Genomic DNA, 23,195 nt, shown 5'->3' with positions numbered 1-23,195 from the left:
CAGAACTTACCGTACACCGTAACGGTGACATTAGCTTCCAGCCTCGTTACATTGAATGTTTTGCATATGTATAGGCCTCCATCTTCCATGGTGACATTTTCAATTGTCAGGCTGCTGCCAACCTTATACACGGGTTCACTCTGGTCCATTGTTCTCCTGGGGTAAGGGTGCTGGAAGTCAGCAAAAAAAGAGGTCAGAAAGCGGCATAATTGGGATTGCTTTGTTTACCCTTACAAAGTCTGCCAGTTAAGAAAAGCAGTGATTCATATCAAAATTATCGTATCTCCCCATCACGGAAGTAAATATTATAAAAGGCAAAACAGCAGGAAGAGCTCTTGTGTGAGCTCTCGTTATCAAGTCTAATGAGAAAGAAGCAGTGGAACTATGGCACGTCTCTGCTGAAAGCTGGGTGTGCAGGTAAGTAATGGGACACTGCAAAGATCATCCCTGCTCATGGCCCACATCGCAGGGATCTCACTGCAAAACTGCCATCATCTTCTGTAGGGTCACTGCTGTGCCTTTTTCAGGGTCACTGTCAGTTTTCTTGTCTTAGAAAGAAAGCCTACTTTCCAAAAGAATAACAGATATATTATGATAGCCAAATGCCAATGCAAATTCCTGAAGAATTTGAGAAAGCATTTTATTATTCTGATTGGATTTTTGATCCCATATATTTGGTCAAGAAATTATGCATTTATAATGTTAGAAATCTAAGAAGGTTTCATGAAGAAGTAACTCTCTTCCATCATGTGGGTTTCAAGAAACAGAATTCAGTAACACAGGAATTTAGAAGTTTGAACTTCCATAAACTCTATTTTTTCTGTAGTTTCTTCACAGGAACAAAATCAAACATTCTTTTGTTAAGTAAACAAAATAAGTCCAAAAACAATCAAATTTTAGGGGGCACGTTTTACACTGTTCCAAAAGGCTTAGATGCTCCTTTGAAATGTATATTTTGCAGAATTAAAATAGAAAGCAACCATTTTAATTCTGAACATCAAATAGAATCATGAGTACTATACTGGATAAATGAACTTATCTGGAAAATACCCCTTCTCTCTGGTTTTCCTTAGGAGAACTGGAAGGTTTCAGTACATCAAAGTGTCACGTGGCTCTACATCAAGTTCAGCATTTCTGTACTGCGTTCCACAGAAAGCTCAAGAACTCACTTTCAGAATTTAAACTGAATTATTTGGTGAGGTCTGAGCAGATACAAATGGCTTTTGTTTCATTTCCCCTACTTAATAAGTGCCAAGATGGGTGAGCAGATTGACAGCTTGCACCCTTCATGCCTGCCCTTGAGACATAAGTTTTTAGCTGGGAAGAGGCCACAAATAACGTGACAAATTGTTCCAAGAGGAAAGATCTCCTGGCTTTTCTTGCAAGCATATATTTAGCATGAGATTTGCAGTTTAATTTACAGGCTCAAGATAGTAGATGCATTTTAGATTCATTCAAACTAAAAATACAATCAGTTGTAGGCATAGAAATGGTTGGCTGTATTTCAGAACAGCTAGTAGTCAGTGTGCTCAGCACCATGAACATCTTTCTTTTGGGAGGAGACTGCATCAAAGCAGAATCCTGAATTCTCATCAACTCACTCTCCCCTTAGGACACGTCCATATGAATTCAATGCGCCCGTTGATGAAGGTTTCTGCTTTGCATTCCAAATAGAGAGTTTCTCCAACCAGCAGTTTTTTGGGAGTTGCTTTCAGAGCCAGGTTCTGTGCTCTGCCCTCTGAAAGGAAAAGAGCAAAAGTATAACCACACAGCACTCTACGCATAAATGACACTTAAGATAGTAACCACACTCTGAATGCCCCTCCAGCATCTGCTCTTTTCAGTTTATAAAGCACTTCATCTTTTTCTGCAGTTTCTACGGAAACTTTCAAAAACACCCACACAATGGAAAAGCTAGGTCAGTTGTATAAACGCCTGAACATCAGCTGATCAAAGTGGTCAGATGTGGACACACTCATTTATGAATGATTCTTCTTGCTTTTGCCATGTTTGGCTCCAGCCCTCAAAGCCAAAACATTCTGATACTATTCTTGTACTTCTTTTCTTCTTTTCTAAGAAAAAAAGATTCAAAGTGACTCAACATTTTCATTTCTCCTGCCCACTGATGGCCAGTTACCTCTCCTTTTTGAATGGGACTAACAGATCTCAGTCTTTTGTATTTACTGATGTCTTAAATGCATCAGCTCTGAAAAAGCCTGCTTCAAGGCCATGCCTCAGTCTATGGTGCAGCATAGTAGATACAATTCTGACCACTGCACAGCAATACGTTACAGAGAAAGGTCTCGCAGGTGTGCTTTGGGGCTAGATAAGGATGTCCTCGTGGCTTTTTTTTTAGCTTTGCATTCACAATTTTAGTAATAAATAATTACTACTCCAGCAATGAAAGAAAAATAGAAAGAGAGATTTACGGGATCTTTATTTGGCTGCCACACAAATGCATTGTTATTTAAAGCTGAGTGCTAATTGCATAGAAGGATGCTATAATCTAATGGGAATGAAGTCACAATCTCTCCTTGTGAAAAATACAATTACAAAGAAAGAAAGAGAATACATTGAAAAGAAAGGAAAAATAAATTAGAAGTGGACTTTAATTAATCTCCAGCATTCCAAAATTTAATGATTGGTAGCTGCAAATTTGGATATAAATTCTGAGCTGAAGGTCAACTGTAAATATAAAGGAAAAGACAGAGTAAATCACCATGAGACACAGGATAAAAAAGCAAATATATGAATATGTTAATGAGGTTTTTATACCATGATCTTGTGTGTTTAATGACCAGAAGCAAAAAGAAATCTAATGTTTGGTTTATTCTAAATTGGCGTTTGCTTTAGTGTAAATATTGCTCTATCCAAGCAAACAAAGCCTCGGTGAGGTCTGAATAAAATGCTCCTGTTCTGTACCACCTCAACACCTGGCAATTTGAGTGGATCAGGCAAGTTCTATTGAATAAGAAAACAAGGGGAAGAATTAGTTTGCTTTAAGTGTTGCAGTTTGGATGTGCTACAGATACATAACAATTAGATATATCAAATATTCCTAGGGCTAGCCAATAAATAATAGCCAAGGGATTAGCAATGAAGCAGAAATATTATGGTCATTCCTTGGTGCGCAGCAATCACTCACCCAGTTTGTGTACGAGGTAATAGGATGAGAACACACTTCCAGTGATGTTTGCAGTGCATGCGAGTACTCCAGAATAAGTAAAAGAATGAGAGGGGATGACAAATCCTCTTTTTGGGTCCCACACCATCTTCTTGAAGTCTAGCCTTTCAAGATGAGGATACTGAAAGAGAGCAGGCAATAGGAGGTGGCTGAGACATTCCCTTTCTCCTCAGGTCATCAAGCCAAGCAGCCAAAGCTGTTCTGCTTCATGCACTAGGGAGGTATTTGACCTTTCAGAGTGGTTGGTGGTCTCATTCCACACACATCTCAGGCAACAGCAACATGTATAAATAGGAGAGTCCTCCCTGAGGTACAACTGTTTGAAATCCAAAACTTGGACATCGTAACAGGGGCTCTTGATTCAGTAGCCCCAAAACTCTCAGACCTTATGCACGATATGGTGCCACTCACTGTAAAACCGGTTTCCCTCATCTCTTTATTGGAAGTAATTTTGCCTGTCTTATGGAAGCTTTGCAGAGTAACCTTTTCCGAAGTGCCTAGGAACAAAATCTTGCTTTGTGTACTGCTACACGTATGTACTATGCATTTTTCTCAAAATACCATTCTCTGATTCTATGATTAACATAGTAACACAGACATTAGTAGTCCTAGATTCCCAAATATTTGTATTGTTCTGCGATTCCTGAAAAAAAAAATCATAATGTTGCTCTTCATCTTTTGTATGCAACACCCAACTTATTCTTCTGCCACCAAACAGTATTCCTGTATTAGCAGAGTGGTTTAAATTGGATTCAGTTTAAATAAAACTCCTCTTTTGATGAAATTTCAGCTCCAGGCTTTGAGAGCTGATGCTCATACCTCTCATGGGAACACACTGTTGATTGGGATGGCATTGCTTTATGTCCCTTATTACTGAGCACTCAACACAGAACAAAGGCCATGGAAGTAAGGGTTTGGGGCATTGCTTTGGGATGGCAGGCATGGCTTTCTTTTGGAGCAGCGGTTCTTTTCTGACAGTCATAAAAAACATGGATTTTGGGAAAATGCTTTCAAAGCAATTGAGCTGTGCAGAGCCATTAGGAAAATTCAGGAAAAGCTACAGAACGAGATCTGAGACCTGGGGCTTAATTGTGCTTTAACACCCATGAAGGTCAAAGCTGTAAGTGGCAAACGCACACTGAGCCACATCACTGACTAAACAGATCTGACAGGATTGAAAATGCTTTTTTGTCCAGAATTAAAATCATATTAAGCAAAATTAAAAGTTCGAGTCTTGTGTCTTAGCTTGTTTCTTAATAACAGAGATGGTCTGTAGAGTTAGCCAGGATCTGTTTGGTATTAGTGAGTGGTACCTTTCCCCATACATATTTAAGGGCCAGAGAGTGCAATGATTTTAAAGTATAATGGTAACATAAGGAACTTAATTTACGGTGGGAAAAGTACATTTTCTAAAAGAATAATAATATGTGATAAAGATGAATTTCATGGTTTGGCAGCTCCGCTCCCTGATGGCGAGAGGAAGGGGAAGAAAAAATAACCCTACTCAGGAGGCCCTTTTCAACACTACACACATATTAAACATCTCCATAGAATATTCAAAAATATATATTTAAACAACCAAACAAAAAACGTCATTGCTGCTTGAAGGAAATCACAGCGGCTTTCCTCCCTTTGAAGTTCGCTGTCTATGGGAGATTAAATTTGGAAGCAGAGGATGTTCTAAATCTGTCCGCTCGCCTTGCTCACCTCTGGGTCCCACAGCCGTACCTCCGCCCCTCTCCACCCCGCTTCCCCTGCGCATGGGAAGCCGCCGCCTCGGCTCCACACGGGGCTGTCGGATCCCCAGACGGGTTGTGCTAGAGGTGACTTTCTGGCTGCTGGAACTGGCACACGGCTCCTGAGAGCATTCCTGTGGGAGCAGCGCTCAGCATCCCCATCCCTCCCTGTGCCCTGCTGCTCCCCGTTGCAGGGGAAGACTCTGTGGGGGACAATTTTCTCTGCAATTCAGCAGGGAGATTTCAGTGGAGATTTCATTTCTCCAGCAGCTTGCCTCAAGGTAAAGGACCGTATTTGAAGAAATTACCAGGGGAGAGTTTAGCTGGCACACAGGAGAGCCGAGTTGCCTATAAATAAAGGGATAAATCAGGAAGCTCCAAGGCCCTGCTTAGGCTCGTGTGACTCTATTCCAGCAATGAATTTGGTTGAAGTAGGCTCACATAAGATGGGAATGTTTCATTTTTATAGCCAAGGAGAAGGTGATAACAGTTATCCAGGCTGAAGTGATAAGCTATAAATGGAGAGCAGCCTTATCCCCCCACTTTTAATCCCTACTGACAAAACTGAAAAATAGAGATCTACTAAAGCAATAAGGCTTCTGCTGTTCCTGTGCACGTCTGCTGGAAATTCACCATTGGTTTCTGCAGGAGTTGGAGCTCTGTATCAGGCCTCTGTGTTCCATGTGCTGGCTCTCAGGAGGAGACACCCAACAGCTAGGAGAGGCAGAGCTCCTCAGACCCTCTGCCAGGCATCACAGTATCTGTGTTCCCTCTTGGCACACCACCTTCAGCAACACAGCATCACACCCCACAACCCTTCCAGAACAGATCGTGGAAAAGGGGCAGTGGCAGAGGCAGCAGGGCAATGGAGAGGCACATCACCTACTGGGCAAAAGGCAGGATTGGAGCTAGGAGACCCATGTTCTTTTCCTTATTCTGTGATAGGCATATTTCTGAAGTGGTTCTGATGCTCTTTAACTGAGCAATTACATCCCCATTGACTGAAGAAGCCCAAGACCCTAAATTTCTATTTTTATTCCACAGACCATTCTGTAGCCTTGACATTCAAGTGTGGCTGCTGCTGAAGGAAGCAGTAGCCACTTATTTCTAAGATCAAAACTTGGTTTTAAGTTCTGAAATCAAGCAGAAATGGGCAACAGTTCTGAGAGGTTCATGATATAAAATCGATAAGCTTTAATGGAGGAACATCAAACTATGAAATGTGAAGAACATTTGATAAACTCAACCGAATCCCACCAACAGCCTTATGCACAGTTCACTACTAATACACTGTGATATTTGATGATTATTGCCTTTTCTATTTCCTTTTGAAACATACCTAGCTTCATCAATTTTATTTTTCACATTTACCCACTGTGATGGCAGTGCAGACCTGTGAATTGTCTGAATTTCTCCAAACCAGCTACTTACCTTAGTAAGTATGGGTCTGATATCTGGAGAAGTAACTTGGCAGGGGATAACAACTGTTTTCTTAGTCTTCAGAATGTAGATGATTTTGGGATGCTCCGGGTGAAACTCCACAAATGGATTTCTGTCGTCTGCAGAGAGAAGAACACTCATGTGCAGAACCGTTCTTTTGCCGATCCGAACCCACTGTTACACGTGACAGGACATCCAGTGACATCTTGAATATCCTATTTTTAACCTTATCTTGCTAGTTCATAGCACAATCATATTAAAAAAAAAAATAAATCCCTTTCCTATCCATTCCCCACCTGTAACAGTGCAGTTAATAACTGGCTCCACAGGTCTCCATGGCACATGGGTTAGTTCTTTCCTCGATGCTTTGAATTTCTTTCACAGCTGCTATTACACTGCAGCACGTCAGAATTCCACAGCAATTCAGTGTTATCATAAGGGTACAACTTAACACAGAAGTAACTTGGTCACACCTGTAGGGAACTGTAGGATTTTCTACAGATTTGCCACAGTAAATCAGACAGGATATACATATATCATAGAAATAAATAAGAATCAGAGGTAGTTTAATTTAATAAAGCTTCTGAGTCTTACTGATTTTTCATTGTATGGATACAGTGATGGTCATCAGAAGATTAAAAGAATGTGAGACCATAAAGCAGTCAGGATTTTTGTAAAAAAAATTCTTTAATTTGATATCCTATGGTATAAAGTTTCAGATGCCATTCAGCTAATCCAAAGCTGACTACAGCATGCAATGTAGGCAACCAGCCATTTTGCTTTGGATTATGCTATGACAAGAAAGTATATGGATGCCACACAGTAACCTCAACCCGCTTATCCTTGGCCTAGGACCTGCCTCTGAATGAGCCTTGCATCCTCCTGCTGTGTTTCCTTTCTAATTCTTGATGTAATATTGAGGGATTTTTATAGAGAAAAAAAATCAATTATTAATTGCTTGGAGGATCTAGCTACACCCCTGTGGCTCCTTGTGGCTCCTCTTCGTAGGACACTGGTCTGAGCTGGCTGCATGGAGTGCAGCATCTTCAGTAAACGCTGCTCACAGGCTGACCTGATGCCTCCTGAACACAAAAAGCAAAGCCACAGTCTGTGTTTAGGAGTCTGATCGGTGCGATTGCCTTGCTCTGGCACCACTGCTTCACTCCAGCTGACCACAATCCCTCTGCCTAAGCAAATTCTCTCATTTTGCATCTAGGGCTGTTGTGGCAGCTGTTCTGTGATTAAAGAAAGCCTTAGTTGAACTAAGTGTTAGGGTAAGGCTATCTGTGCGTCCCTTTACTCCCTGCAGTATTGTATCAGAGCTGTCTCCTTCATCTGTTGCAAGAACTGAGAATGTTCTTAAATCTCCAGGAAAAGATGATAAAATATTTCTCTAACATTTTTAGCTAGTGAGGAAATAATTGAAATGTTAAAAATTCCAAGTACTCTTTTCTGAGAGTTCTCTATTCTGGCTGCTATAGACAAGGGGTTCAAATAAATGGCAGAAGCCTCCCAAATTTCTCCTTTCCAGTAACCCATCTGTTGGCAAAGTGTTTTGCTTCAAATCAAGGGGGATCCATTTTCTGTTTAAAACAAGTGTTCACCCTTTGGGCAGCAGGGAGCAGCTGTATTCTGTGCTGGTCTACCTGTCATTAAATAGGAGTGAAGTGCTCAAGTATGTTGCAAGGGTCAAATGCACTGCATGGAAGTGCTACAGCTATGTTATAGCTGCCAGTTTACACCATTTCACTTAAGTGCATGAAATTAAGTTTTGATGGTGAGGGACTTTTAGGCTTTGAAAAGTGAAACGTCTGTCACTGGCTGGGCAGCACATCCCTCTTCACATCATCTCAGCTCTGGGAGTTTTGATCTCCTGCTACAAACCAATGCTGCTTATTGGTGACCTGTGGAGTAGTTTGAATGCAGTGTGAGGTTTGGATTTGCTTGTCCATTCCAAAATACAACTCCACTGACAGAGGAAAACAGAAGTGGTTTATCTCACTCACTTTGTCTTTGTTAGCCCATGACTGTTAACTTGTCTGGGAACAGGTCATTCATATGGAGATATCAGTGTTCATTTCTTTGCTAATGACAACAGTCCTTGCTTAAGGAATGCCATGGAAATGTGTGAGTGCTCTCATTTGGAATCAATCTCAAAGGACAAACCGGATGTGGAATTGGAGTTCATGCTCTCCACAGCCCAGAGCAGTTTTCCTCACAAAAACATGAAGCGTGAAAAGGACTGAGACAGGATAGTGGGACTGTTGACTTTTGTACTCTTGACAGCTTAATTTTAGCTGAGAATGGGAAATAGGGTTCTTAGCACTGAAGTGCACTGTGTGCTTCAGTCATGATGAAATCAAATGGTGGCACGGCTTATCAGAAAGGTCAAAACGTGACAGAGTTGTTTCACAAAAGGACTTGGATCGCTGTGCAGGTACAAGAGCTGCGTGATTAGCGTGGGGAGCTGTGATAAGGAGCCAGCAGGGCCCTGCAGAGCTCTTGTTGCACGCTTTCTGATCTGAACGTGAGGCAGTGAAACTGAAGACAAAGACCAGAAATCAGGATGAAGTCTATCATTTCCAGCAATGTCTTTTCATGTCAGCTTCTATTCCGTGCTATTCATTTTTTCTGACTGCATCAACGTATTAAAAACACGTATTGTGGAGGAAAGCACTGTAAGAAACGTTGTGAGAGATACTAATTAGAATGAAAACTAGACCTCTTATCTCCTCATGTTTAGGAAGTTTTGGAAACACATCTGAACTTTTTGGCTAGGCAGGCATCGGATCTAATCAAGCCTCCAGCTGAGAAACCTGATCTCGTGTCTACAGCTTTGTAGCTTGTTCCAACCCCTAAAACTAATATGAAATATTTACGCTCAGTACGGTTTGTCTACTGCAGTTTCCCAAACAGGTCAACTGCATTCTTATATTGAGTTACAGTGCAAACATGTGTTTAATGTTTGTGTGTGAACATTAGTGCTGCTTAGTGCCTCTGAGGTCTTGCTCTCCAGCTAACCCATACTTGGAATATATCAAATGTGATGATACGTTCGCAGGCAAATTTAAAGCTTATGCAAATAATGAGAGGTCCTTTTACTTCCAAGAAGACCCCGTCCTTGGATTACTTGCTATAGGAAAAAAATCTACTGAGAAAGTAGATTTGCATTTCCAGTGAACAGTGAGAGTACAAAAAAGTGTTAGGGGAAGCACATTCTTATCTATTTCTCCTCTTATGGGCAAAAAGAGAACAACTGCTTTGCCCTGTGACAAAGGGATGAGACAAGAATATAAACCAAGAGGAGACCTGCTATGAAAAAAGAGCTTTTGGTGCTAAACTATTCACAAATCTGGATCAAATTTTGACAAATTGCTTCAGCTGAATTTTAAAATATTTGTGCCATTATTTTTAGAAGGAATTTCACTGTTTGTGTAGAAACTGAAAGTTAGAAAGTTTAAAAAACAGCTATTTAGAACAAACAGCAATGTTTGTTTAAAAAGCAAAAAAATCAAAAGAAGGTAGCTAAGCAAAAGAGTTAAATAATCCTAAAACATATGAAAACACTGAATTATGCAATAATTGAAGCACTTCAGTCAAAACATAACACAATTTCTCTGAAGTGTTTCCTTTCCACAGAAAACAAACCATTACTTAACCCCATTCTCCTCCATCATTTCTCCTCACCTCCAAGACTGACGTCTGCCAAATTTTCAGCTTCACAACAGAACTAAAAATAATCCACTTATTTCAATTGTAAATGGAACAGATCCTCATCGTCGTGACACTGCTTAATGACTGAAGAACACCTCAGAGGGAAGCATGAATTCACAGCCTATATCGCATAAGCTGTATTTCATTCCTAACTGACTTTTAATGGCTGAACTAACGTATGGCTGAATTGCCATATGTCTAGACAGTTGCTAGAATTACACTATCCCAGAGCATAAGCTACTGTCTGAACCGAAAGGCAAAATATATACATTCAGCCTTTCACACTACCACTTAAAATCTAGATAGTGCTTTAAAATCTCCTGGCAAGTATCAGCAACAAAAAGCAGCTTCTGGGTTATAGGGACTATTGAGCCCCAAAGAGGACCAGTGCACAGAGCAGCAGAGCTGTGCATCCTGCAGTTTGCTCGTGCTTCATTCCAGCTCTCTAACAGCCCTGCAAGCAAAGCGAGCCAGCTTCTCTTGCTTTGAGCAGGAGAGGCTTTGGATAGGAGCGTTTCCCAGGCAGCTGGGCTGCTCATTTAACAGATAAGCAAATATAAAATGGCTCAGCCTGGGATCTTAACAAAATGACAAAGAATAAATACTGAATAGGGAACGAATCAAGTGCTAGCTGATACTTTTACAGTTTGCTCAGACAAAAAATGGAATCCTTCATGAAACTCTTCTGACTGGCACAGAAAAATGATCTGCTGGACACTGAGAGTGTCACTGCCAGCTTTACGAACACGTTCCCCACCGTCAGTTAATCAGCAGGCAGTTTACTCACTGTAAAAAAAGCCTCAGAGAGACAGAACTTCTTGAAACAAAAGGGACAGGGTCGCTCTCCTTTAAAAATGATAACCTGGGCCTCAAGGAAGATCTCAGACTCCAGATGGTGGAAATCAATTGCACTCAACTGTCACAAGTGAGAGAACTGTGTCATGGAAAATGCAGGTGCTGTCTTGCAATGCAAGGCTTGGAAGCCCTGCTCTTACCAGCACTGAACTCCAGGAAAAAAATTCTTAGCAAAGATACACTTTATGAAAATAGCTTGGCACATTTGTTCCTTCTGAGATGGGAAGGTAATATGCCCTATGAATCTTACCCATAAGAAAACACCCATAAATTCCCATAGGACAGCTAAGAAGAATAATTTACTGCAAGCTGCAAAGCTCATTATATGTGAAGAAAGACAAGAGCTGCAGCACGTGAGTGACTTATCGAGAGGGAGAGGCCCCTTCCTCCGGCCCCAGCCTGGCTGGCCGGCCCTGCAGGTCAGTGGAGGTTTGCAGGAAACTGCGGCCAGGTCGGGTGCTGCTGCTCACCAGCACAGCTTGGGGGGAACACGCAGCAAACCGAGGGAAGGCAGGGCAGCAGGGGGAGGCCGGCAGAAAATCAAGCACACTGCGCACAAAGCAACTCAAAGGTCAAGTGCCTACAAGAACATTGCTTTCCTTCAGGCAGAGAAGCCCTTCATGTTTAAATTCTCTTTCTGCCCAGGACACGATTAATTACTGCTGGAGATGAGTCCCTTCAACTCAGCCACTTGGGCAGTGCACAGCTTGCTCCCCAGGCCCTGCGGGGATGCACTACAGCCTTACACTCAGCGTGCTGTGCATTCAGGATCCTTCCTTCCCAGCATTACATCCCCTGCGTGTTCAGAGCATCCTCCTGAGACATGTGCACAGGACTTTGTACAGGGTGTTGGGTGCTTTTCATTTCTGCTCATGTTTCGTACATCGTGAAGACAAATTGTCTCGTGGTATTTGTATCTCACCTAAACCTGTGGAGGTAATATCACCTCTCCCTTCAGTTACCATCCATCAGCTCACAGATGACACACACTAAGTGGCCTTTGAGGGCAGTCATGCACCACTGTTCAATTCTTTCAAATTCCCAAACATTCTCTCACGTTTCAGCTGGATTCACTCAGTGCACTCTTCAGACCACGCACTTTGCTTCTCACTTTGTTCCTGCTGAAAACACAGTGAAAGTATACACCCTCCCCATTTCTTTTCTTCCTTCAGTAGTGTCTTAAAGAATAGAGTACCTGGAAAGTCTGAGGGATCAGTTTCTCAGGTCCTTTGTTCATTTTTTCACATAAACCCCATGAGTTTTTCTTCTCCAAGGCCAAGAACACTCAAAACATTCATAATCATTATCAGTTAAGTGACACTTTGGTCATGGAATTTTGGAAAGCATTACAAGAAAATTGCCTGACGCTGTATTCATCCTGGTAGCCTATCAAAGCTTCTAGGTGCAGAGGTAACATCTAGAAAGTCACTTGTTTTGAAATGGGACTTTGAAAATAAAGGACTTTTCAGTTTGGCAGGCAAATGAAAAGAATCGGCGGTGGAATGTTTAGACTAAACAGAAAGCAGAATATTTTATCTTTAGGCAAAACAAAAGTGACTGCAAAGCCCCCAGAAGCCATTCTGAGTCAACATGAAGCATTCTGTTTTGGTAAAATGAAGTACATTCTTCCCTTGCAGATTGCCATTAGAAACATGGGAATATTTGTAGAGAAAAATATTATTTTATAAAATGTTACTTCAAAAATTGCAAGCAAAAATTCCTTTCAATGCTGAGCAAGGAAAAAAAAAAAAAAGAAAAAAAGAAAAAAAGTCTCCATGCATTGGCAAAAACTATGTTTCAAGTGTCAGATGAATGCATAAATTCTGATTACCCGTAATAGATTTCAGCAGACATAGAGTTTGTAGGACATATTCCCCTAGTGAAGTCCCATTGCCAAGAACTGGTCTCCTATATTAACTGCTGCCAGCTGCTCAGCTGGGGTAAGGCTCAGCAATTAGTGGTTACTGGGTGGAAAACCAGTAGGAAAGAAGAAGTGGGGGAAATGTGTTTGTGATTTTGTCTGTCAGGCTTTTGTTTAGGAATTCTGTATCAGTTTAAAGGAGGAGAGAGTTACCTCTTGCTGCTGGAAGTCAAGTGCTGTCACTGACAGCATGCCAGAACACAATGCTGCTTGCTTAGCATCCTATCTTGCAAGGCTCCTCCACTTTCAAGTGGAGGAGTGGAGTTTACGATATGATTTGAAGATACTGATTGTCCTGATTGAGAATTGTATGCAGCTCATTTTTCCCCTGTATCCAGTCCTTTATCCAGACCTTTATATTTGAGGAACAGCACAGAGAGCTCTGTGTGCTGACGTAGCCCTATATTCCCACATCATGTGGCCCTGAATATGGAGCCAGACCCTTCCACCAGTCTGAGAGACGGCCAGCTTATCTGCTGGGATGCATGCTGAGCAGATGGACACCACATGCCTGTCTCAGCTAGCTGAGTGTCTGGCAGCACGTGTGGCTGTCTTGATGCCTCCAGCATGAAAGGAGGAAGAAACGTGACTCCAGCACTGGTAATATCTTCTGGAGAGCAAGCCAAAGCCCAAGTCAGGGCTGCTTCTCACATTCAAATTATCTCTGTGAACTGTCAAGAGAATTAAGGAGGCAGAAATCAGATTCAAAGAATGTTGAAACAAAAATATGGTCATGTGAAGGGTGCTTTCATGCATTTCCATCCTCTTTAGATTCTTCTCAACAAGGAATTATGAAGGAGATGGAGCTTCATATCTCTGGGCTGTGGCATTTGATAAAGAAGTGACTGTGGCTGATGTGACACTCAGCCCTGATGCAGCACTTGTCCCACCTGCCTTCTCTGTTCTTTGCAGCAGCAGAGGGAGATCATATCCTTCCCTGCGATGCCGTGCTGCCAGAGCTGATGAGCAGTGAGATGCACGCTCTGACAAGACAAGCTGCTTGGATCCATCCTTCTTTTTCCTTCAGATTGGCTATGAACCAAAAGGAAATAATGGGAAAGGCTGCATGAATTTAAGCAGAGATGCAGCAAGAAGTGAAAAGTTTTCCTTCACCTGTGGACTGTGCTCACATGGATCACGAAAAGAGCCCTTGAGTTTCATGAGAAGCCTTGGCAGGACCTGAGCTCCATTTCCAGTTCTTGTGCTCTGGACCCCTGGCAGCACTGCAGTACAGCTCAGGAGTTCCATAGTGTTTCATAGTTTCCTTAGGAACATCAAAAAGAGACAGGCCTCACTTTCTGCACAGCGGTATATTCTAGTTACACTATGTGGGTCCATACATCAGTTCTGAAAACTGAAAATGTATGGAAGGAGATGACTCCCTCAGCCCTGCCATGTGCCTAGCTCGCAGTGTCACTGCCCTGTGAACCACCAGCAGCTGGCTGGGCCTAAGCAAGAAGCCGGTGTTACAGTGCTCACCAATGAACATGTTCAAAGAGTGAACCACACCAGGCATGAGCAGCTTCTGCCCCATGGTACTCAGACCCTGCATGGCAGCCTGCACAGATGTACTGGGCTTGTATACACTGCTTGGTGCCAGTGATCACAGGAGGTGGGACTCACTGGTTTTGGAGTAGTCTGTTGAGCATCAGCCCTATCATGGCCCTGTTTATTTAAAGAAACAGAGTAGGATCTTTGCCTTGCACAAAAAGTAATAGAGAATGTCTGTTGTTGAACTCCTGTTTCCATGTCTCGATGTCCCCTACTGTTCTAGCAAAGCAGGACCACTGGTATGTGTGGACAGGAATCAAAGCACAGCACGGAAACTTGGATGAAGTTCTCTAGACAATATTTTGCAAGATGTGACTGGCTCCAATTACCACTGTAATCAGGATGCACAATTTGCTGATGAAGGAGAGCAAAACAGAACAGAGCCCATTCTCCTTCCTGCTCCTCAAGCTGAGTAGTACAGAGGAGTACAGCAAACCCCATGCTGCTGTATGGATTTGAGGGCTGCGAGGAAATCACCGCCAAAGCCAAAGTAGCACTGGGCTGGTGCAGGGCACTTCCAGCTGACACCCTGGGGACTATCAGCTGTTTGCTGACAGTATTTCAAATAGGAGAGCTGCAAGTGCTGATTTCTGTCTAGGCTGAGGAGTGGGATGGCGGAGAAAATCTTTTTGTTGCTGTTTTCCTCCATCTCTGAGTCATGTTCAATTTTATACATGCCCCAGGAAGCCCAGCAGAGAGGGCTCTCTGCGTTGGACATGAGATAGGAGTCTGTCCCTCCTTGGGCTCAGGAAACTCAAAGCTTGAAAGAAATGAGTATGCTCCCCAGGAAGACCATTTGCTTGGGAAGGATAATTGCAGAAGGCAGAGCAGAGAGCTGGCTGCCTCGCTCCCCTATCACTGCAGAGCCTTTCCCTCAGAGCTGCACTGAAATTAGATGAGCAGTTAAAAACTTCCTGATTATTTCTACTCCATCCCCAAGCTACATTGTATTTTCAATGAGGAGATGGGCGACAGGAGAAGGGGATTGTCTGCTTTTTAATTACAATCCTCGGGACTTGCAGCTGCAGCGGGAAGTCAAAAAAGGCCTTGAAAACAATGATTCAGGATTTGAGGTCCTGAGCGCTCCCTCCCTGCAAACTGGCAGTGCAGCTGAGGCACAGCACTGACTTCGGTCCCCATGGGCTGCCTGGTGTGTGGGAGTCACGGCCCGAGTGCACCGGGGAGTGCTGCTGCATGCCAGATTCTGGCAGAGCTTAGAAGCTCCACCAGGGAGGCTGTAAAAACAGAAGCAAGCACAGGAAATAATAGCCAGTAAGCTGGGCTTCTGATACAATCATGTACTCATTTTGGTGTCAAGCAGCAGGCCAGGAATGAAGGGAAAAAATACCATTCCTTCCTTTTTTGGCAATGCTGGCTTGTAACCTCAGAAGAATCTCCAGCCTTCAGGGCCTGGCTCCACATTTTCTCACCCCACCTGGCTCGGTGCTGCAAACACCTGCCCAGCCATGCTCCTCTGCATCCTGAGACGGCTCTGGGGCTTCTGCTTCTTCTGGTGCTCAGCAGGAGCTGTGTATTTCTTCACTTGGAGACAACAGATGGGTTTCGTAGGGATGCCCAGACACTGCATGTGGAAGTTCCTTAACAAGGCTTGTTTAAACACTCAAGGAAAGCACTGAAGGAAAGGGTATGCTCCGAATGCCTCGCTTAGCCCCACGATTCATAGATCTCTTGCTGACAAACAGCTTTCTCATCCCCAGAACAGCCTGCTGGTATTCAGCAAGCACACAGGAATTACAGGGGAAGAGAAGCACCCCCTGTATCCATGCTGAGGTACAACTTCACCTCTCCAGGGCTGAGCAGCTCCTGCAGGCTGGCAGGTCAGAGCCCAGAGGCAGTTGCAGGCTTATGGGCTGCTGTGCTGTGGTGGGGCTGCGTTGGTGGGTGAGCAGCTGGCTTGGTGGGACACGGTGCAGAGCATCTGCTCACTGGCTCACCTGTGCATGGTGCAGACTGACCCACTTTCTGTATGCTTCCTTCAGCAACTTCTAAAATATACTAAATCTCTTCTGAGAGGGGAGAATCTTTGACGGTGATTTAAAGCAAACCACCTTGCCGCGCTGTTTTTAAGGGGAACATTGACACAGAACTCTCAGGCTAGCAAGAGGACATCCTGTGGTTTTTTTTTTTAGATTAACACTGTTCCAAGTGCATTACCAGCAAATATTTCATAACTTGAGATATTTTCTTAAGATAAATACTCAGGCAGTCCCAAAAGATCCATAAGATTTCCTGCACGTGTTCTCGCCATAGAGTAATGGAGTCCTGGGTAGCCAGCCATGGCACTGAATCAGGATAGAGAACTGAATTTTCAATGCGCTGTTTCCTGACATGTAGGCATTGAGTTGGATTAACAATCTTGGATGTAGGGCATCTGAGTGGTATGTAATGAGAAAAGGAAACAGCTCAGCACAAGAACTAGGGTGGATAAAGAAACTTGGACTTAGAGAAACAAGGGGAAAAAAAAGAGAAAGGAAATAGAAAGGGAGAAAAAAAGTGACTACAGGAACTAACAAATAACACCAAAAAGCTACTTTACGATAAGAGGAAGACTTGCTGGGAAAGCAGGATGAGGGCAGAAAGGGACTATTTACAACAGACATAAAGAGATTGGAAAATCTTATCCACAAGCATCACACAGGTGTGTTCACCCAGTACTTCCGAAATTGAATTTAGTCATGTGGGCAGATCATATTAGCCAAACCCATTACATCTCTAGTATTTGCTTCAGTAAGAGGATTCAAAGAATCACATTTTAGCAGTTTCTGAAAAAATTAAATTCACTCATTTTCTCGAGTATTTGTAGAGAACTGCACAGTAACCCTATTCAGCACCAATGGATCTCATGCGATCCCTTGCCATGACACAAACGTCAGCTCCTTTGTCTGACTACTCACAATCTCAGCCTGGAAGACCCAAAGTGATTTCATAGGTTAGTAAATCAATTGTCAAATGAACTGGAAAAATACATCAACATTTTCTGGGAATATTCTTTCAACAAAAGGTCGTATTATTGAAATGGTTGTTCAGTGTTACATCTACTTTCCATTTGTTATTAGATGTGAACCCAGTGATTCTGACGCAAATAGAAGAGGCAGCTCGAGAGAACAAAAATGAGCAATAGGCCATTTTTCACCAAAAAAAACCCCACCCAATATGTATAATGCAGCCATTTGGCTTTGCTAAGTACGTCCCACAGATGTGAAGGACAAAGCAGTACACAACTGTGTAGGAGAGGCAGGAACCGCAGAGACTGTTGTTGAGGAGTTTGATGCCTGGGGAGGAAGAGGACTTGGGTACTGAGGGTGAATCTCAGGAAAAGCACTGTGGTAGCAAAAGCCTTAAAAGATCTTAAAAGGTAAAGGAAGGAAAAGACATTTAAAGAAATCAGTGTTCACTTACTTGGAACAGAAAAATAGGCAGGACAATCTCGTCTTCAAGTGATAGAATTGAATGAGATAGCCAATATCTGGCTCTCGTACCTTTGTCCCCATGAATTAATTCATCTGGCCTGAAAACTCAGGTGTGTCCCAGCCTCTGCAGGGTGCCACAGCTGTGCATGCTGGGTTGGCAAGATAGGATTTGTGCAAGCATCGGAACCGGACTGCTTCTTGTAGCACTGATTTTACATTACCAAAAAGGCATAAAACCAAAACAAAAGGAAGGTCTTACCTTTAACAAACACGTAAATCTTGGCCATGAGCTCCTCGCTAGATGGGGCGTCATCATGAAGGCAGGTGAGGTACCCGGTGTCGCTGGCCGTGACGTTCCTGAGGAGCAGCATGCTGCAGCTCTGCCCGCTGCTGTTGCGGCAGCTGCTGATGTGCACGCGGGGGTCTGCCCTCTGTGCCTCCCGCAGCAGCCAGCTCACCGGCCGTGCTCCCCTGCCAACAGCACACCACTATTACAGCGGGTCATGGTTCAGGCAGAACGTGGGCTTCCTTCTGACCCACGGCTGCCAATGTTTCTTGTGTTCCCTCTCTTGTCATTTGGAAACAAATGATACAGGCTGCAGGGTGCTTGGATTAGCAGCCATAAGAAATTAAGGGTGCTCACACCACACTCATGCAGCAGAGCAGGGGAAATTCCACAAATTGTAACAACTGCGGCAAGCTAACTCCTAGAGGAAAGCTTAGTTTTCATTTTAACAGACATCCTGAGCTCCAGTTTGTTTTTCTACCGCTATGTTTAAGCCACTTCAAACATTTCAAAGCACCAGATAAAATTATATGTTTCTTTCAAGTTGAGGAATTTGCATATTTATCTGCCAAATTAACTTATACTTTCCTTTAACTGTAAGGCTGCATGGAGAGAGAACATTTATGTAACTTCTCATCACCTTTCTTGTTTAATCAGCAGTGACTCGATCTTGGTTTTGTAAAGGGTCTGGAACTAATCCAATTACAGATCTTAGAATATCCGCTCAATACGCATCTTTTTCTATTCACCCCATCACAGCACTCGGCACATAAAACCAGCAGGGCAGATAGACACACCGTGTCACCCATTCGTGTCTTAGTTATGATCACAGCTAGTGTCAAATGCAATTTTGTGTAGTTCACTGACAAAAAGCAAGGGCACTTTATCACCTTTTAAAGGACTCAGAGAGATCTTCTGGTGTTTCAGGTCAGCAATAGGCCCTGGTTCTGCTGGTTGTGTTGTGGTAAATGCAACAGGCACACCATAGCAGCTCCTGCAGCTCCGTCCTGCTCGGGATGAACTTTGGGGGCTCTGAGGAAGCCTAGCACAGGCTCACATGCTCGTGCAAAGAGGACTGCGATCTTCTTGTAGCAGATTATTTTCTGCTGGTCAGTGCAGAAACTGGTGGGGGGCAGAAGTGGTGGTCTGTGGATCCCGGGGGAGGAAGGGGGTTGGGTTCACAACAGAGGAGGCAGTTCTTTGCTTCCATGCCTACAGAAAGGCCACGCTATTCCAGAGGACAGGAGCTCACTCGCCCTTTCTACCGTGATGAACTCCCATTGATCCAATGGCATTTGCAGAGCAGAGGAAAGAGCAAGAACCCCTGGATTTTCCCAGCTGAGTGTCGCCAGGAAGAAATCCGGTCTAGACATGTCTGCTGCATAAAGATGCCTGTCCTTAGAGTATCCAACAAGCGTGCTGTGTGAAATTTCCAGTAGCTAAGAACTCTGAACCCCTTCTGTGCCAGTAGCTTTGCAGTGGCGCAGTCGGTGCACTAAGGGAATGCTCTTGCCAGCAAGTCCAGTGACACTCAAACAAACATCCTCTTGGCTCTGATTCTGACCGTCCTGCTGTCGCCTTCCTGAATACAGTGAGGAACGGGGCCTAGGTCTGGAGGTTATTCCCAGCACGTAGAAGAGTGAGAGCCCCAGGAAGAGTGTGGATGTTCTTCCTGGTGAGCAGCCTCACCCTGCTTCTTGGATCCACAGTGGACTTGGGCAACCTCACCTCACCCGTCACACTTCCTGTCTTTCTGAGTGCGGAAATAAGTTCTTACGGAGACATCCCTATCCAGTGCTCTTTCCCAATCTACAAACGTCACCAATGATGTAACAGCCACTTCTGTCAAGAAATGGGACTCCTGGCCCCAAACAGGAACAATGGCACTTCATGTTCATGAACCATTAAGGTCAGAACAGACCACTAAGATCATCTAGTCCAACCATTGACTCATCACGACCATGTCTGCTAACCATGTCCCTCAGTGCCACCTCTACCCTTATTGAACACCTCCAGGGACAGTGACTCTACCACCTTCCTGAGCAGCTCATTCCAGTGTCTAAAGACTCCTTCTGAGAAGGCTACATTTCCTAGTACACAATCTGAATCTTCCCTGGCACAACTTGAGGCCTTTACTTTCATCTTATCACAGTCATCTGGAGAAGAGACAACCCCCACCACAACCTCCTTTCAGATATTCGTATACCCTGTGCTCTTCTTCCCTAGACTAAACAATCCCAGTTCCCTCAGCTGCTCCTCATAGCCTTGTGCTCCAGACCCTTCACAGTTTTGTTGCTCTTCTTTGGACACAGGCATCACCAAGCCTGGTGTCTATAGCAGTGGCTCTGCAGAGCAAATCAGGGGATCACAACTCTGTGCTTCCTCACATGGGCCTACTTTTTCCACCTGCTCATTTTATACTGGTGGAAGATGAAGACTTTGACCACTGCCTTGGTATTTTCATATATTTGGCAGACAGGAGTCACAGCAATAGCTGCAGCTTTGGTCAGGCTGCCAAAAATCAGGAAATCCTGGCCAAGAATCTCAAATGAATGGAGTCTGCAGCAGCTACCTGCCCGTACTAATTCCTTCCACTGAGACCTGAACTCTGGAAGCAGGCAGAACTCCAGAGCTCCCTTCAGGGCCAGCATTTCCCCATCTCTTAGGTGGGTTTATTGCTTCACATCTGTAATGCAATTTCAGATCACAACCAGCACTGCTGAAGTGCTGATAATTTCTTCATCTCTTCGTTCATCTGGTGATATGAGAAAATCAGTTCCTACTGATCAAAATGGCAGTGGATGGAGAACTGCTGAGAAGCATTGATTCAGTTGGCCTGGAGCAGCACACAACTCATGTCCACACATCATGTTTTATGAAGCACTGCACTGAGATTTTAAAGGACTTTAAACTTTATTGCCATGATGCTTGCTGCTCGCTAAGCTAAAAATACCATTGTAAGGTTGTTTTGACCTCATAAGCCACATGGCTAGCTGGAGGTATTTGGAGGAAAAAAAATGCCTTACACTCCAGAAAACATCACAAATTTACACAGACTGAGTCAATTTACTCTTCACTATAAAGACTGGATTAGTTAGATCAGGAAAAAATCAGAAGGGTTGTATTTATCTACAGCTGAGATTCACTTTCCCACTGTTCTTTCTCACTGCCTTCAGTGGTTGCAAGAAACCAACAGTGTACCAGCTATACTCAAGGAGACTTTGCAAGAAGATGTAAAAGAATTTGTGATAGTTTGGATTACCTTCAGCCTTCTCTATTACAATGTGTGCTGAAGGAACCGAAAGACAACTTTTCACAGCAGCTTGGCATTTAAATCACATTCAGAACAAGTGGAACACTTACGTACACCCCAGTCAGAGACCCTCTGTGTGGCCAAGCAAGTTAATTTGTGTCCTGACAGAGCAGAAGGAGCTCCCACTCTTCACACTGACTGCTCAGTTGTGTCTCTCCCAGCTGTGACCAAGCTCTATTCCCCATTTCCATGTAAGTCACTGCTGACATCTTGCTTGTTTCTTGCATGGCTACTTTTTATATATTATGTCAAGAATTGAATTGCTGCCAGAATTTATGATCTATGGTCTGGTTTTTAAGATCCTTGCTTATCTTTGACTTAAAGAATATGTATTCAAACAGGTCAGGTCTTTGAATATACACATACTGACTGGTGTTTATTTAATTGTCATCTTCTGGGCTAGGCAGTATTTGAGGTTAGGAAGTTTAAGCTTATATACACATTTTTGTCTTTATACATATGTATAACTATATATATGTATATATATAGCCATTTACTGATGGACAGGGGGAAAAGAGTGATTTTAGCTGCAGAGGAATTGAAGCTGCATCTCTTCAGGCAAAGGTTTCCAGCTATGTCCTTAAGCATGCACATCCCCTTCCATAAGCTTTGCTGTGTGCTGACTCAGGGCTTTGCTTTGGTTCATTTTTGATAAAAGGAATGAAGTGGGCTGAATGCTGACCAAAGACTTTTCTCTCTGCTTTGTTTCAGCCCAACAAGTTCTCCTGAAATGCACCCGAGGGAAAGCATCGCCAGTTGCAGATCGTGGCTGTCCAGCAATCTTTGCTCCCCCCTGCCCAGAAGCCGTGCTGTGCAAGGTAATCAGAACAACCGAGGGCATCCGGCACTGCTGGAGCAATCCTTACCTGCATTTTATTGTTAGAACTTCTCCTGGTAAGATGACAATGTGGTCTTTTGCAATGCTCAGCACTGGTTTCTCAAAAAATTTGTCCTCAGCAAGACCTGACCCAAATAAAGAAGAAATCATTGTTAGGCAGGCTATTCACCGTGGTTAGAACATGCACAATACAGCCGAGGAAAGCTTTTTGTTTTGTAAATAGTTCCTAATTTGGGGGCCCACACAGGGCTTTAATTTATACTGATGCAATTCAGTTGAGCATAGAGTTGCATGGTGCCCACTGAGATCCCCTCCGTTTGTTTTTCTTCCCCTTATTCACCCCTTTCTTTTCTAATACCGAACACCTGCGTTTCTGCTCATAGTCTTCCTGCTTTTCTTTAGAGCTGGCTGTGTTACTGGGTTACTACAGTTTCAGGACAACAGATTAATTTCAAAAGAATTTTACATAAATACAGAACTAGAAAGAATCAGTCTGGGAAACAATCTGATGTACGAGGTCACATATTACTTTTCAGTTAATAAGAGAAAACAGTAATTCTGGGGAGCAACTCTTTGATTCTCAACTGTGAAGCATCTGCTGCATTAAATGCAAATTAAAAGCCTACTGTTTTCCAAAGCAACGTTCACAAATACTGCCTTTGAACTAAGTGGCAAACTGCTTTCTTTGAGACCACTGGGGCTGTGTACTCTGTAAGGCGAATCTGCAGAAGTATCTGAGCCACCGTCCCCAGAGTCAGTGTCATGAGGTCTGTCAGCTCAAGAATCATAGAATCATAGAATCATAGAATCACCAAGGTTGGAAAAGACCTCAAAGATCATCCAGTCCAACCGTTCACCTATTACCAATAGCTCCCACTAAATCATCGTCCCTCAACACAACATCCAGTCTTTCCTTGAACACCCCA

General features: G+C 43.4%; 1 protein-coding gene across 3 annotated transcripts in view; it reads right to left on the bottom strand.

Moving 5' to 3' along the window:
- The window catches only part of LOC100548043 (vascular endothelial growth factor receptor kdr-like), an 89,472-nt gene extending 67,038 nt beyond the window's left edge, over positions 1 to 22,434 (bottom strand). For all 3 annotated transcript variants that reach the window (XM_031554671.1, XM_031554673.1, XM_031554672.1), the window contains exons 1-6: positions 22,298 to 22,434; positions 18,092 to 18,303; positions 6,352 to 6,479; positions 3,146 to 3,305; positions 1,602 to 1,738; positions 11 to 170 (exon numbers count right to left, since the gene is read on the bottom strand). In XM_031554671.1, coding sequence (XP_031410531.1) covers positions 11 to 170; positions 1,602 to 1,738; positions 3,146 to 3,305; positions 6,352 to 6,479; positions 18,092 to 18,303; positions 22,298 to 22,419 — 919 coding nt within the window. In that variant the 5' untranslated portion in view covers positions 22,420 to 22,434. The remainder of the gene's footprint in view (positions 1 to 10; positions 171 to 1,601; positions 1,739 to 3,145; positions 3,306 to 6,351; positions 6,480 to 18,091; positions 18,304 to 22,297) is intronic.
- Between the last annotated feature and the right edge of the window lie 761 nt (positions 22,435 to 23,195).

The sequence above is a fragment of the Meleagris gallopavo genome, chromosome 9, assembly GCF_000146605.3.
Source record: "Meleagris gallopavo isolate NT-WF06-2002-E0010 breed Aviagen turkey brand Nicholas breeding stock chromosome 9, Turkey_5.1, whole genome shotgun sequence".
Classification (NCBI taxonomy): Eukaryota; Metazoa; Chordata; class Aves; order Galliformes; family Phasianidae; genus Meleagris; species Meleagris gallopavo.
Note: the sequence above shows the minus strand (reverse complement) of the source record. Positions and strands in the feature narration are given on the sequence as shown.